Source organism: Scyliorhinus torazame, chromosome 8 (genome assembly GCF_047496885.1).
Source record: "Scyliorhinus torazame isolate Kashiwa2021f chromosome 8, sScyTor2.1, whole genome shotgun sequence".
Taxonomy (NCBI): domain Eukaryota; kingdom Metazoa; phylum Chordata; class Chondrichthyes; order Carcharhiniformes; family Scyliorhinidae; genus Scyliorhinus; species Scyliorhinus torazame.
In genome coordinates, this window is record NC_092714.1 from 162,809,233 (window position 1) to 162,822,481 (window position 13,249).

Below are 13,249 nucleotides of genomic sequence, written 5' to 3' on the forward strand. Positions count from 1 at the left end.
AGGATCCAAAGGTTTCTGTCAAGGCCGCAGCAATTTCCTCTCCAGCCTCCTTCAGTATTCTGGGGTAGATCCCATCAGGCCCTGGGGACATATCTACCTTAATATTTTTTAAGACGCCCAACACCTCGTCTTTTTGGATCTCAATGTGACCCAGGCTATCTACACACCTTTCTCCAGACTCAACATCTACCAATTCCTTCTCTTTGGTGAATACTGATGCAAAGTATTCATTTAGTACCTCGCCCATTTCCTCTGGCTCCACACATAGATTGCCTTGCCTCTCCTTTGGGCCAACCCTTTCCCTGGCTACCCTCTTGCTTTTTATGTACGTGTAAAAAGCCTTGGGATGTTCCTTAACCCTATTTGCCAATGACTTTTCGTGACCCCTTCTAGCCCTCCTGACTCCTTGCTTAAGTTCCTTCCTACTTTCCTTATATTCCACACAGGCTTCGTCTGTTCCCAGCCTTTTAGCCCTGACAAATGCCTCCTTTTTTTTTTGACGAGGCCTACAATATCTCTCGTTATCCAGGGTTCCCGAAAATTGCCGTATTTATCCTTCTTCCTCACAGGAACATGCCGGTCCTGAATTCCTTTCAACTGACTCTTGAAAGCCTCCCACATGTCAGATGTTGATTTGCCCTCAAACATCCGCCCCAATCTAGGTTCTTCAGTTCCCGCCTAATATTGTTATAATTAGCCTTCCCCCAATTTAGCACATTCACCCTAGGACCACTCTTATGGGCGAGGACCACTCTTATCTAATGCAGCAGGGGCATGGGAACCTGGATTGTAGTTTTAGGGTAAGGGAGAATGAGAGTATAGAGGTCAGGAGCACAGATTTGATGTCGCAGGAGGGGGCCAGCGTTCAGGTAGGTGGTTTGAAGTGTGTCTACTTCAATGCCAGGAGTATACGAAACAAGGTAGGGGAACTGGCAGCGTGGGTTGGTACCTGGGACTTCGATGTTGTGGCCATTTCGGAGACATGGATAGAGCAGGGACAGGAATGGATGTTGCAGGTTCCGGAGTTTAGGTGTTTTAGTAAGCTCAGAGAAGGAGGCAAAAGAGGGGGAGGTGTGGCGCTGCTAGTCAAGAGCAGTATTACGGTGGCGGAGAGGATGCTAGATGGGGACTCTTCTTCCGAGGTAGTATTGGCTGAAGTTAGAAACAGGAAAGGAGAGGTCACCTTGTTGGGAGTTTTTTATAGGCCTCCTAATAGTTCTAGGGATGTAGAGGAAAGGATGGCGAAGATGATTCTGGATATGAGCGAAAGTAACAGGGTAGTTATTATGGGAGACTTTAACTTTCCAAATATTGACTGGAAAAGATATAGTTCGAGTACAATAGATGGGTCGTTTTTTGTACAGTGTGTGCAGGAGGGTTTCCTGAAACAATATGTTGACAGGCCAACAAGAGGCGAGGCCACGTTGGATTTGGTTTTGGGTAATGAACCAGGCCAGGTGTTGGATTTGGAGGTGGGAGAGCACTTTGGGGACAGTGACCACAATTCGGTGACGTTTACGTTAATGATGGAAAGGGATAAGTATACACCGCAGGGCAAGAGTTATAGCTGGGGGAAGGGCAATTATGATGCCATTAGACGTGACTTGGGGGGGATAAGGTGGAGAAGTAGGCTGCAAGTGTTGGGCACACTGGATAAGTGGGGCTTGTTCAAGGATCAGCTACTGCGTGTTCTTGATAAGTATGTACCGATCAGACAGGGAGGAAGGTGTCGAGCGAGGGAACCGTGGTTTACCAGGGAAGTGGAATCTCTTGTTAAGAGGAAGAAGGAGGCCTATGTGAAGATGAAGTGTGAAGTTTCGGTTGGGGCGATGGATAGTTACAAGGTAGCGAGGAAGGATCTAAAGAGAGAGCTAAGACGAGCAAGGAGGGGACATGAGAAGTATTTGGCAGGAAGGATCAAGGAAAACCCAAAAGCTTTCTATAGGTATGTCAGGAATAAGCGAATGACTAGGGAAAGAGTAGGACCAGTCAAGGACAGGGATGGGAAATTGTGTGTGGAGTCTGAAGAGATAGGCGAGATACTAAATGAATATTTTTCGTCAGTATTCACTCAGGAAAAAGAGAATGTTGTGGAGGAGAATGCTGAGCCCCAGGCTAATAGAATAGATGGCATTGAGGTACGTAGGGAAGAGGTGTTGGCAATTCTGGACAGGCTGAAAATAGATAAGTCCCCGGGACCTGATGGGATTTATCCTAGGATTCTATGGGAGGCCAGGGAAGAGATTGCTGGACCTTTGGCTTTGATTTTTATGTCATCATTGGCTACAGGAATAGTGCCAGAGGACTGGAGGACAGCAAATGTGGTCCCTTTGTTCAAAAAGGGGAGCAGAGACAACCCCGGCAACTATAGACCGGTGAGCCTCACGTCTGTAGTGGGTAAAGTCTTGGAGGGGATTATAAGGGACAAGATTTATAATCATCTAGATAGGAATGATATGATCAGGGATAGTCAGCATGGCTTTGTGAAGGGTAGGTCATGCCTCACAAACCTTATTGAGTTCTTTGAGAAGGTGACTGAACAGGTAGACGAGGGTAGAGCAGTTGATGTGGTGTATATGGATTTCAGCAAAGCGTTTGATAAGGTTCCCCACGGTAGGCTATTGCAAAAAATACGGAGGCTGGGGATTGAGGGCGATTTAGAGATGTGGATCAGAAATTGGCTAGCTGAAAGAAGACAGAGGGTGGTGGTTGATGGGAAATGTTCAGAATGGAGTACAGTCACAAGTGGAGTACCACAAGGATCTGTTCTGGGGCCGTTGCTGTTTGTCATTTTTATCAATGACCTAGAGGAAGGCACAGAAGGGTGGGTGAGTAAATTTGCAGATGATACTAAAGTCGGTGGTGTTGTCGATAGTGTGGAAGGATGTAGCAGGTTACAGAGGGATATAGATAAGCTGCAGAGCTGGGCTGAGAGGTGGCAAATGGAGTTTAATGTAGAGAAGTGTGAGGTGATTCACTTTGGAAGGAATAACAGGAATGCGGAATATTTGGCTAATGGTAAAGTTCTTGAAAGTGTGGCTGAGCAGAGGGATCTAGGTGTCCATGTACATAGATCCCTGAAAGTTGCCACCCAGGTTGATAGGGTTGTGAAGAAGGCCTATGGAGTGTTGGCCTTTATTGGTAGAGGGATTGAGTTCCGGAGTCGGGAGGTCATGTTGCAGCTGTACAGAACTCTGGTCCGGCCGCATTTGGAGTATTGCGTACAGTTCTGGTCACCGCATTATAGGAAGGACGTGGAGGCTTTGGAGCGGGTGCAGAGGAGATTTACCAGGATGTTGCCTGGTATGGAGGGAAAATCTTATGAGGAAAGGCTGACGGACTTGAGGTTGTTTTCGTTGGAGAGAAGAAGGTTAAGAGGAGACTTAATAGAGGCATACAAAATGATCAGGGGGTTGGATAGGGTGGACAGTGAGAGCCTTCTCCCGCGGATGGATATGGCTGGCACGAGGGGACATAACTTTAAACTGAGGGGTAATAGATATAGGACAGAGGTCAGAGGTAGGTTCTTTACGCAAAGAGTAGTGAGGCCGTGGAATGCCCTACCTGCTACAGTAGTGAACTCGCCAACATTGAGGGCATTTAAAAGTTTATTGGATAAACATATGGATGATAATGGCATAGTGTAGGTTAGATGGCTTTTGTTTCGGTGCAACATCGTGGGCCGAAGGGCCTGTACTGCGCTGTATTGTTCTATGTTCTATGTTCTATGTTCTATGTTATCCTTGTCCACCAGCACTTGAAAACTTACTGAATTGTGGTCACTGTTCCCAAAATGCTCCCCTACTGAAACTTCTACCACCTGGCCGGGCTCATTCCCCAATACCAGGTCCAGTACCGCCCCTTCCCTAGTTGGACTGTCTACATATTGTTTGAAGAAGCCCTCCTGGATGCTCCTTACAAACTCTGCCCCGTCTAAGCCCCTGGCACTAAGTGAGCCCCAATCAAAGTTGGGGAAGTTGAAGTCTCCCATCACCACAATCCTGTTGTTTTTACCCTTTTCCAAAATCTGTCTACCTATCTGCTCCTCTATCTCCCGCTGGCTGTTGGGAGGCCTGTAGTAAACCCCCAACAATGTGACTGCACCCTTCTTATTCCTGATCTCTACCCATATAGCCTCACTGCCCTCTGAGGTGTCCTCCCGTAGTACAGCTGTGATATCCTCCCTAACCAGTAGCGCAACTCCGCCACCCCTTTTACATCCCCCTCTATCCCGCTTGAAACATCTAAATCGTGGAACGTTTAGCTGCCAATCCTGCCCTTCCCTCAACCAGGTCTCTGTAATGGCAATAACATCCTAGTTCCAAGTACTAATCCAAGCTCTAAGTTCATCTGCCTTACCCGTAATACTTCTTGCATTAAAACATATGCACTTCAGGCCACCAGACCCGCTGTGTTCAGCAACTTCTCCCTGTCTGCTCTGCCTCAGAGCCACACTGTCCCTATTCCGTAGTTCTCCCTCAGTGCATGCCTTCATTGGCCGTGGCATTGAGTATAAGAATTGGCAAGTCATGTTGCAGCTGTATATAACCTTAGTTAGGCCACACTTGGAGTATAGTGTTCAATTCTGGCCGCCACACTACCTGAAGGATGTGGAGGCTTAGAGAGGGTGCAGAAGAGATTTACCAGGATGTTGACAGGCATGGAGGGCATTAGATATGAGGAGCGATTGAATAAACTCGGTTTGTTCTCACTGGAACGACGGAGGTTGAGGGGCAACCTGATAGAGGTCTACAAAATTATGAGGGGCATAGACAGAGTGGATAGTGAGAGACTTTTCCCCAGGGTAGAGGGGTCAATTACGAGGGGGCGAGGGGCAAGGTTTAGAGGAGATGTACGAGGCGAGTTTTATACATTGAGGGTAGTGGGTGCCTGGAACTCGCTGCCGGAGGAGGTGGTGGAAGCAGGGACGATAGTGACATTTAAGGGGCATCTGGGAATAGAGGGATACGGACCCAGGAAGTGTAGAAGATTTTAGTTTAGACGGGCAGCATGGTCAGCACGGGCTTGGAGGGCCGAAGGGCCTGTTCCTGTGCTGTACTTTTCTTTGTTCTTTGTTTGTCCCAGGTTCGATCCTGGCTCTGGGTCACTGTCCGTGTGCAGTTTTCACATTCTCCCCGTGTTTGCGTGGGTTTCACCCCCACAACCCAAAGATGTGCAGGCTAGGTGGATTGGCCATGCTAAATGACCCCTTAATTGGGTACTCTAAATTAAAAAAAAAAAAAAAATCCACTGCATTTCTTTCACGAACCTCCTCTCTTACTTCAAGAAATTTTAGTTCGGTTAGTTTAGCATTATCTGCCTTGGAAAAATCCATGCTGGATTTCATTAATTAACTTTCACTGGTAACTGTTTCTGAAACCTTCTAAACAACTGATGTTAAACTGACTGGTCTGTGGTTGTTTGCACCCAAGCCAGAATTCTCCAGCCCTTTGCTGGCAGCATAATTCACTGGCCCCACCAGCAGTGCACCCCTGCTCGCGGCGGCGTGGGATGGCTTTAATGGGTATTCCCATTAAGAAGTCTCACAACAACAGGTTTGTTTCGAACTTGAACATGGTGTTGTAAGACTTCTTGCTGTGCCCACCCTAGTCCAACTACGGCATCTCCACATCACAGGTATTTCCATTGACAGTGGTGGGAACAGAGAATCCGGCCACCAGAGAACGGAGCACTCCCTCCCACTGCTGAGAAACACACAACTGGGAAACCAGAGAATCACGCCCTGTTTCTTGAATAAGAGTCCAACAGAGTCCAAACCTCTAGGAAGATTATCATGAAAAGTAGAAGCTGGTGAATATCATTCAACCCCTCGAATCGGCTCTGCCGTTCATTATGATCATGGTTGACCCCCTATTTCAACGCCATACTCTTATCCTCTCCCCATACCCCTTGGTGCCTTTAGATTTCTGTTTATTTCCTATCTATTTCCTGCTTAGGCTATATTCAGTGACTTGGCCTCCACAGCCTTTTGTGGTAGGGAATTCCACAGGTTCATCATCCTCAGTGAATAAGTTTGTTTGTTTGTTATTTACAGCACACAAGGAGGCCATTCGGCCCATCGTGTCTGCACCGGCTTCAAAAGAGCAACGTAGCTGGCCCCATTCTTCAGCCCTTTCCCCGTAGCCCTCTAAATTCATCACTTTCCAATATATATCCAGCTCTCTTTTGAAACCTCCTATGGAATCCACCTCCATCACTCTCCCAGGCAGCACATTCTAAATCCCAACAACTCTCTGAGGAAATAAATTTCTCCTCATCTCACTCCCAGCTCTCTAGCTGACTATCTTGAAATTATGACCCCTATCACTGACATGCCAACTCGTGGAAACAGAATGTCCTTCTTTACCATGTGAAAATTGTTCTGAATTTTGAACACCTCAATAAGGTTGCCTCTTAATCTGCTCTGTTCCAAGGAGATCAAGCCCAATTTCTCCAATCTTTCCTTGTATCTAAAATTCCTTATTCCGGGTATAATTCCCGTAAATCTCCTCTGCACTCTCTCCAGGGTTTTAACATCCTTAAATAAGGTGCTCAGAACTGACACAATACTCCAAATGTGGTCTGACCATGATTTGTAGGGGTGCAGCATCATGTCCTTGCTTTTATACTCTATGCCTCTATTTATAAACCCAAGGATGCTATAAGCCTTCTTAACACCTGTTTCAACCTTCCTGTCCACCTTCAGAGAATTATGTACTTGAGCCCCGAGGTTCGCCTGCTCCTCTACTACCGTCAAAGTTGTACCATTGAGCCTATATTGTTTCCCCAAGTTTTTCTACCAAAATGCATTCCCTGACATTTTGTTGCATTGAAGTTCATCTGCCAGGTGTCTGCCCATTTGGCCAACTTGTCAATGTCCCTCTGAAGCCGCTCAGCATCATCCCCACAATTCACTATTCTCCCTAGCTTAGTACCATCTGCAAATTTAGAGATTTTGCCCTCAACACCCTCTTCTAAATCATTATTATAAATCAGAAAAAGCAAGGGTTCCAACACTGAGCGCTAGGGAACACCACTTTCAACTCGTCTCCAGTCTGAGAAATGACCATCTATGCCATTACCATCTCTGTTTCCTATCTCAAGCCAACTTCTAATCCATGCTGCCAAGGACCCATCAATCCCAAACATTTTTTATTTGCTAACCATTCTCCCATGCGGCACTGTATCAAATGCTTTCTGAAAGTCCAAATATACAATGTCCACAGCACACCTCGTCAAAGCACTCAATTAAATTTGTCAGACATGACTTGCCCTTGACAAAGCCATGTTGACTGTCTCGTGTTAACTTATTTTTCTTTTAAGTATATTTACCTCATCCCATACTATGGCCTCTGTCAGTTTTCCCACTCTTGATGTCAAGCTGTCGTTTCCTGGGTTATCCTTTGCCTCTTTCTGAAACAACTGCATCACATTTGAAATCCTTCAGTCTCCCGGGACTAATCCTGTGTTCAGAGAGACCTGGAAGATTTCCGGCAATGGCTCCACATCTCAGTCCTTAATAGCCTACCTGGTATCCTGAGACTGTGACCCTTTGTCCCTGATCCCCCAGCCAGAGGAAACATCACCTTGCATCCAGTCTGTCCAGTCCTGTCAGAATTTACAATGAGATCCCCCTCATTCTTCTAAACTCCAGTGAATACAGGCCTACTCCACCTAATCCCTCCTTGTGGGACAATCTTGCCATCCTAGGAATCAGTCTGGTGAACCTTTGTATGTAAATACTACCTCCAAGGCAAGTATTTACTTTGTTCTGTAAGAAGACCAAAACTGCACACAATACTCCAGGTATGATCTCACCAAGGCCCTGTACAGCTGCAGTATGTCCACATGTATGAAGAGGAGCTGAAAAAGGCTGCACTCAGATCCTCTTGCAATGAAGACAAGACCGTCATACCATTTACCTTCTTAATTGCTTGCTGTACCTGTATGCTTGCTTTCAGTGATTGGTGATTGACCCCTTTGTGTGTCAACATTTCCCAATCTATCACCACATAAATAATACACTGCCATTGTGTTTTTCCTACTGAAGTGGATAACATCACATTAATCCACATTATACTGCATCTGCCAATTAATTGCTCAGCCACTCAACTTGTCTAAATCATCTTAAAGTCTCTTAATATTCTCCTCACCACTCACACTTCCACCAACTTTCATGCTGACTTGGAAAAGACCCATTTATTTCTACTCTCTTTTACTCAATCTGTGTCTATATATTGCCCCCAATCCCATTTGCTTTAATTTTGTACACTAGCCACCAAGGTGGGACTTTATCAAAAGGTTTCTGAAAATTCAAATACTTCGCATCTACTGGTTCTTCCTTATCTATAGATACATAGAAGATAGGAGCAGGAACAGGCCTTTTGGCCCTTCCAGCCTGCTCTGCCATTTATCACGATCATCCAACTCAATAGCCTAATCCTGCTTTCTCCCCATAGCCTTTGATCCCATTCTTTCCAAGTTCTATATCTAGCCGCCTCTTGAATATGTTCAGTGTTTTAGCATCAACTACTTCCTGTGGTAATGAATTCCACAGGCTCACCATTCCTTGGGTGAACAAATGTCTCCTCATCTCTGTCCAAAATGGATAGCCCTGAATCCTCAGACTGTGACCCCTGGTTCTGGACACACCCACCATTGGGAACATCTTCCCTGTTTCTGCCTTGTCTAGTCCTGTTAGAATTTTATAAGTCTCTATGAGACCCCACCCCCCTCATTCTTCTGAACTCCAGCGAGAACAATCCTAGTCAATCTCTCCTCATATGACAGTCCCGCCATCCCTGGAATCAGTCTGGTAAACCTTTGCTGTACTCCTCAGAGAAGGAGACCAAAACTGCACACACTATTCTAGGTGTGGCCTCACCTCGGGAATGTATAATTGCAGCAACACATCCTTGCTTCTGTATTCGAAACCTCTCACAATGAAGGCAAACACACCATTAGCCTTCTTTTCTACCTGCTGTACCTGCATACTTACCTTCAACGACTGCCACAAAGGATACCCAGGTCCCATTGCACACTCCCTTCTCCCAATTTACAACCATTCAGGTAGTAATCCTGTTTTTGTGCTACGTACGTCCTCAAAAAACTCCAACAGATTTGTCAAACATGATGTCCCTCTCATAAATCCATGTTGACTTCAATGAGTCGCATTCTAAGTATCATCTTGCATCATTGACTTTGTCTATATATCGGGAATCCACCTCTTCATTCACCTGAGGAAGGAGCTGCGCTCCGAAAGCTAGTGATTCGAAACAAACCTATTAGACTTTAACCTGATGTTGTAAGACTTCTTACTGTGCCCACCCCAGCCCAACGCTGGCATCTCCACATCATAGATTATCAGGCCCTGGGGATTTATCGGCATTCAGTCCCATTAATTTCTTTGGCACTATTTTTTTGGGGAATAATAACTTCCTTTGATTCCTCCTTCTCATTCGACCCTTTGTTCCTTAGCATTCCTGAGAGCTTTTTTGTGTCTTCCTTCATGAAAACACAGTTATTGTTTAATTGTTCTGATATTGTTCTCTGGTATAAATTCTCCCATCTCAGACTGTAAGGGACGTACATTTGTCTTCACTAATTGTTTTCTTTCCATGTACTTACAGAAACGTTTACAGTACGCTTTTATGTTCCTTGCAAGTTTACTCTCATACGCTATTTTTCTCCTTTTAATCAATCTCTTGGTGCCGTGAAGAAGAGTTGGGTGGGAGGGTGAGCTGTGATGAGGATACAGAGATCCTTCAGTGTGATTTGGACAAGTTGAGTGAGTGGGCAAATTAATGGCAGATGCAGTATAATTTGGAGATCTCTCCTCATACGTCAGTCCCACCATCCTGGTAACTGGTGTACGAGGACACCCAGGTCTCATTATACATGCCGCTCTCCTAATTTATGGCCCTTCTCATTTTGCTACCAAAGTGGATAACCGCTCTCACTAATAGTTTCCTTGCTTTTATCCAGTATCATCTTCCCCATCCTTTCCCCCCAACTCACTCTTTCTCTCTCTCTCTCGCCCCCTCCTAAATTCTCTTCAGTTTGACTGACTGAATCTGCAGGTTTGCACAAAGCAACAACAGCTGCTTCTCCCTCTGTTGTCATATCTGGGACTTGACTTTGAATAGTTGCCGATAAATCTTTGTATTTAAAAAATAATAATTTTGTCATTTGTGAAGCATTTTCAAATTACATTTTCCAAAACATTTTGAAAAGTATAACAGGATTTCTGTGATATCATAAACCTATTTAGGTAAATATTTGGACACCCATTTATAGAAATAATCATACACCCATTTATATAGAATGTGGTTACTTAATTACCTGTACATGGCGCAGAGATAAAATCGTTCTCTATGATGTGCTGGTCAGTGCCAGGTATAAATAGATGCAGTGAAATGTAACATGGTAATTTTAAAGTCTAACTGCTGTTTGTTATTTGTTAAATAATTGCAGAGCTGAAGTTCAATTAATATGATTATATTTTAATTATTTTAGCTCAAGATGCCATCTGATGATAAACTGGAAGAATTTTGGATTGATTTCAATGTCGGCAGTCAAAGCATGTCATTTTATGTCATAACTGAGGAAGATGATGAGGTGAGGAGTGGTAAAAGTATTCAATTCGTAAGCACAGTAATTGGGATGAGGGTGCAGAGGAGGTTCACCAGGATGTTGCCTGGTATGGAGGGCGTTAGCTATGAAGGGAGGTTGAGTCGATTAGGATTATTTTCATTAGAAAGACGGAGGTTGAGGGGTTACCTCATTGAGGTCTATAAAATCATGAGAGGTATAGACAGGGTGGATAGCAAGAAGCTTTTTCCCAGAGTGGGGGACTCAATTACTAGGGGTCACGAGTTCAAGGTAAGAGGGGAAAAGTTTCAGGGAGATATACGTGGAAAGTTCTTTACGCAGAGGGTGGTGGTTCCCTGGAAAGCATTGACGGCAAAGGTGGTAGAGGCGGGCACGATAGCGTCATTTAAGATGTATCTAGACAGATACATGAATGGGCAGGGAGCAGAAGGATACAGATCCTTATAAAATAGGTGACAGTTTTAGATAGAGGATCTGGATTGGCGCAGGCTTGGAGAGCCGAAGGGCCAGTTCCTGTGCTGTAATTTTTCTTTGTTCTTCTTTGTTCTTTGTATAAGAAAATGAAAAATTGGGCTAAATAATGTAAAGCTCAAAAATTCTGTTTCTGGCAAAATTAAACAAAAGTACTGGATGTTGAAGTCTCAGGTTTGACCCCCAATAATAAAGATCTTAAATAGGTGAGGACTTGAAAATTCAATAGAATGGAAGGAATCAAGCCAGGGTAAAATAGAAGCAAAGTAAAAACTGTGGGCAGGATTCTCCATCGGACAACTCCGGAACCAAGAAACGTGATTGGGTGGAGAATCGGTCGGGACGGGCGCTGGGGGCACGCTAGAATTCCATGCTCTGTTGCTGACAGCGGCGCCAATGTGTTCTCCTCCGCATGTACAGTAAATGCCATGAGCATATCATTAGCAGGCCTGACTCAGTATTCTCTGGTGCAACCACGCTGCTCTGCCTCCGCTGGGGGGAATTACCAACGGTGTGGTTCACTGTGATTTAAAAAATCGGAAAACAGGCGTGTGATCAATGAGGGAGAGAGAGGAGGTAGGACATGCAGAGTCACGATTGTGGGCTGCCGCTCCTGCTTCTGGCAGGGCTGGCTTTGGGGGGTGCTTTTGCCAGTCCCAGGGGGCAAGGGATGGGCCGTGGGGTCAGGGTGACTCCACCACAGGACGGGGTGTCCAGGCACGGACGGCCATTGTCATGGCCTGCAAGGCAGCCGTCTTGCTGCACACCCCACTGACCACTGTGGCTCCTGGTTTTCCAGAGTGACACCGGCCACCACCCCCCCCAAACAACACCACCACCTCCACCACCACCACCACCACCACACACACACACACACCAACTTGTTTCCTGACCTCTTTGAGGTGCTGCCCCTGGTTGAAGGTTTGGCTCCTGGGAGACAAGGATTATCCATTGAGGTCGTGGCTAATGATACCTATCTGGAGCCCAGAGACCACCGTGGATGCCCGCTACAACAACACCCATGCAGTGACCAGCGGCGTGATCGAGCGGTGCTTCAGCATCCTGAGGACACGCTTCATGTGCCTGGACTGCTGTGGAAGGGCTCTCCAGTGTAGTGTGAGGAGGGTCTCTTACGTCGTGGTGGCCTACTGAGTCCTCCACAACATTGCATAACAGAAGCACAATGTGCTGCAGGAAGGTGATGCACGCTGGTCCTCGTCCAATGAGGAGGACAAGGATGGGCAAGACATGGGCCCGGGCAGGTATGGGAGGCCACATAACGTGTGCGCCAGCGTTTGGGTGCTAGGAGATGATGCAGGGTGGGGGTTCGGTTGACCCCCGTGAGGGGGGAATGTTACATGCGTGTGGGTCGTGTGTCAGTGCTAGGGACTCTGCTGCCTACTCACTCTGGCCTGTGCAGTTTCTTTGCAACACTGTTGACTGGGGCCCTGGCGGTGTTGCCCATGACGCCCAGGTCCGGTGCACGTCGACGGATGGTAACCTCTCCCCACCTGAGAGTATAGAGTGGCCCACCTCTCCTCCACCACATTCAACAAGGTCTCGAGTTCACCCTCTGTGAACTCTTTTTCTCTGTGCTGCTCTTTTTGTGCCATCTTGTTGGTTCGGAAGAGTGTGTGTGGGGAGTGGAGTGATTATATGCGGCTGCAGCTTGTAAGCCTCTCGAGTGTCAATTACTACTCTGGCAAATCGGACACCGTTTTTCATTGGAATCGGTTATGTTTCACGTGGTGCTGGTGCTCGTCCGTTTGCGGTCGATTAATTGCTCTGGTAATGGCGTCTATTTGCTGCACCTGGGTGCCATCCGGCGGCAGTCCACCCAGGGCAACGGCCACAATAGTCCCCATGGGGGCCGCAGTGCATACCCCTGGTGAGGGAAGTGGCATCAGGGATGGGCGCCAGGACCAAAGGTACACATGGTGCCAGCCACCGACGGGGCCAGGGGTGTGGGAATGGGGGGGGGGGGAGCCCGCCGTGCCAACTGGAGCCACCATGTGGCCCAGTGGACCTGGTTGAGCACAGAGTTACGCACTATGCCAACATGCCTTTCACCTCCTGCAGAGAAAGGATATTGGGATTCAACTGGCAATGGGGGCTTTCCTGCTAGTCACCGCAGCCCTGGGGGATGCCCTGCAGCTGTACGAGCTGG

The 13,249-nt window shown here is 46.6% G+C and overlaps 1 protein-coding gene across 1 annotated transcript in view; it reads left to right on the forward strand.

Annotated features, from left to right (window-relative positions):
• LOC140428891 (synaptonemal complex protein 2-like) overlaps nucleotides 1-13,249 on the forward strand; it is a 573,438-nt gene that overhangs the window by 278,080 nt on the left and 282,109 nt on the right. The window contains exon 9 of the mRNA XM_072515538.1: nucleotides 10,516-10,617. Within this exon, the coding sequence (XP_072371639.1) occupies nucleotides 10,516-10,617 (102 nt within the window). The remainder of the gene's footprint in view (nucleotides 1-10,515; nucleotides 10,618-13,249) is intronic.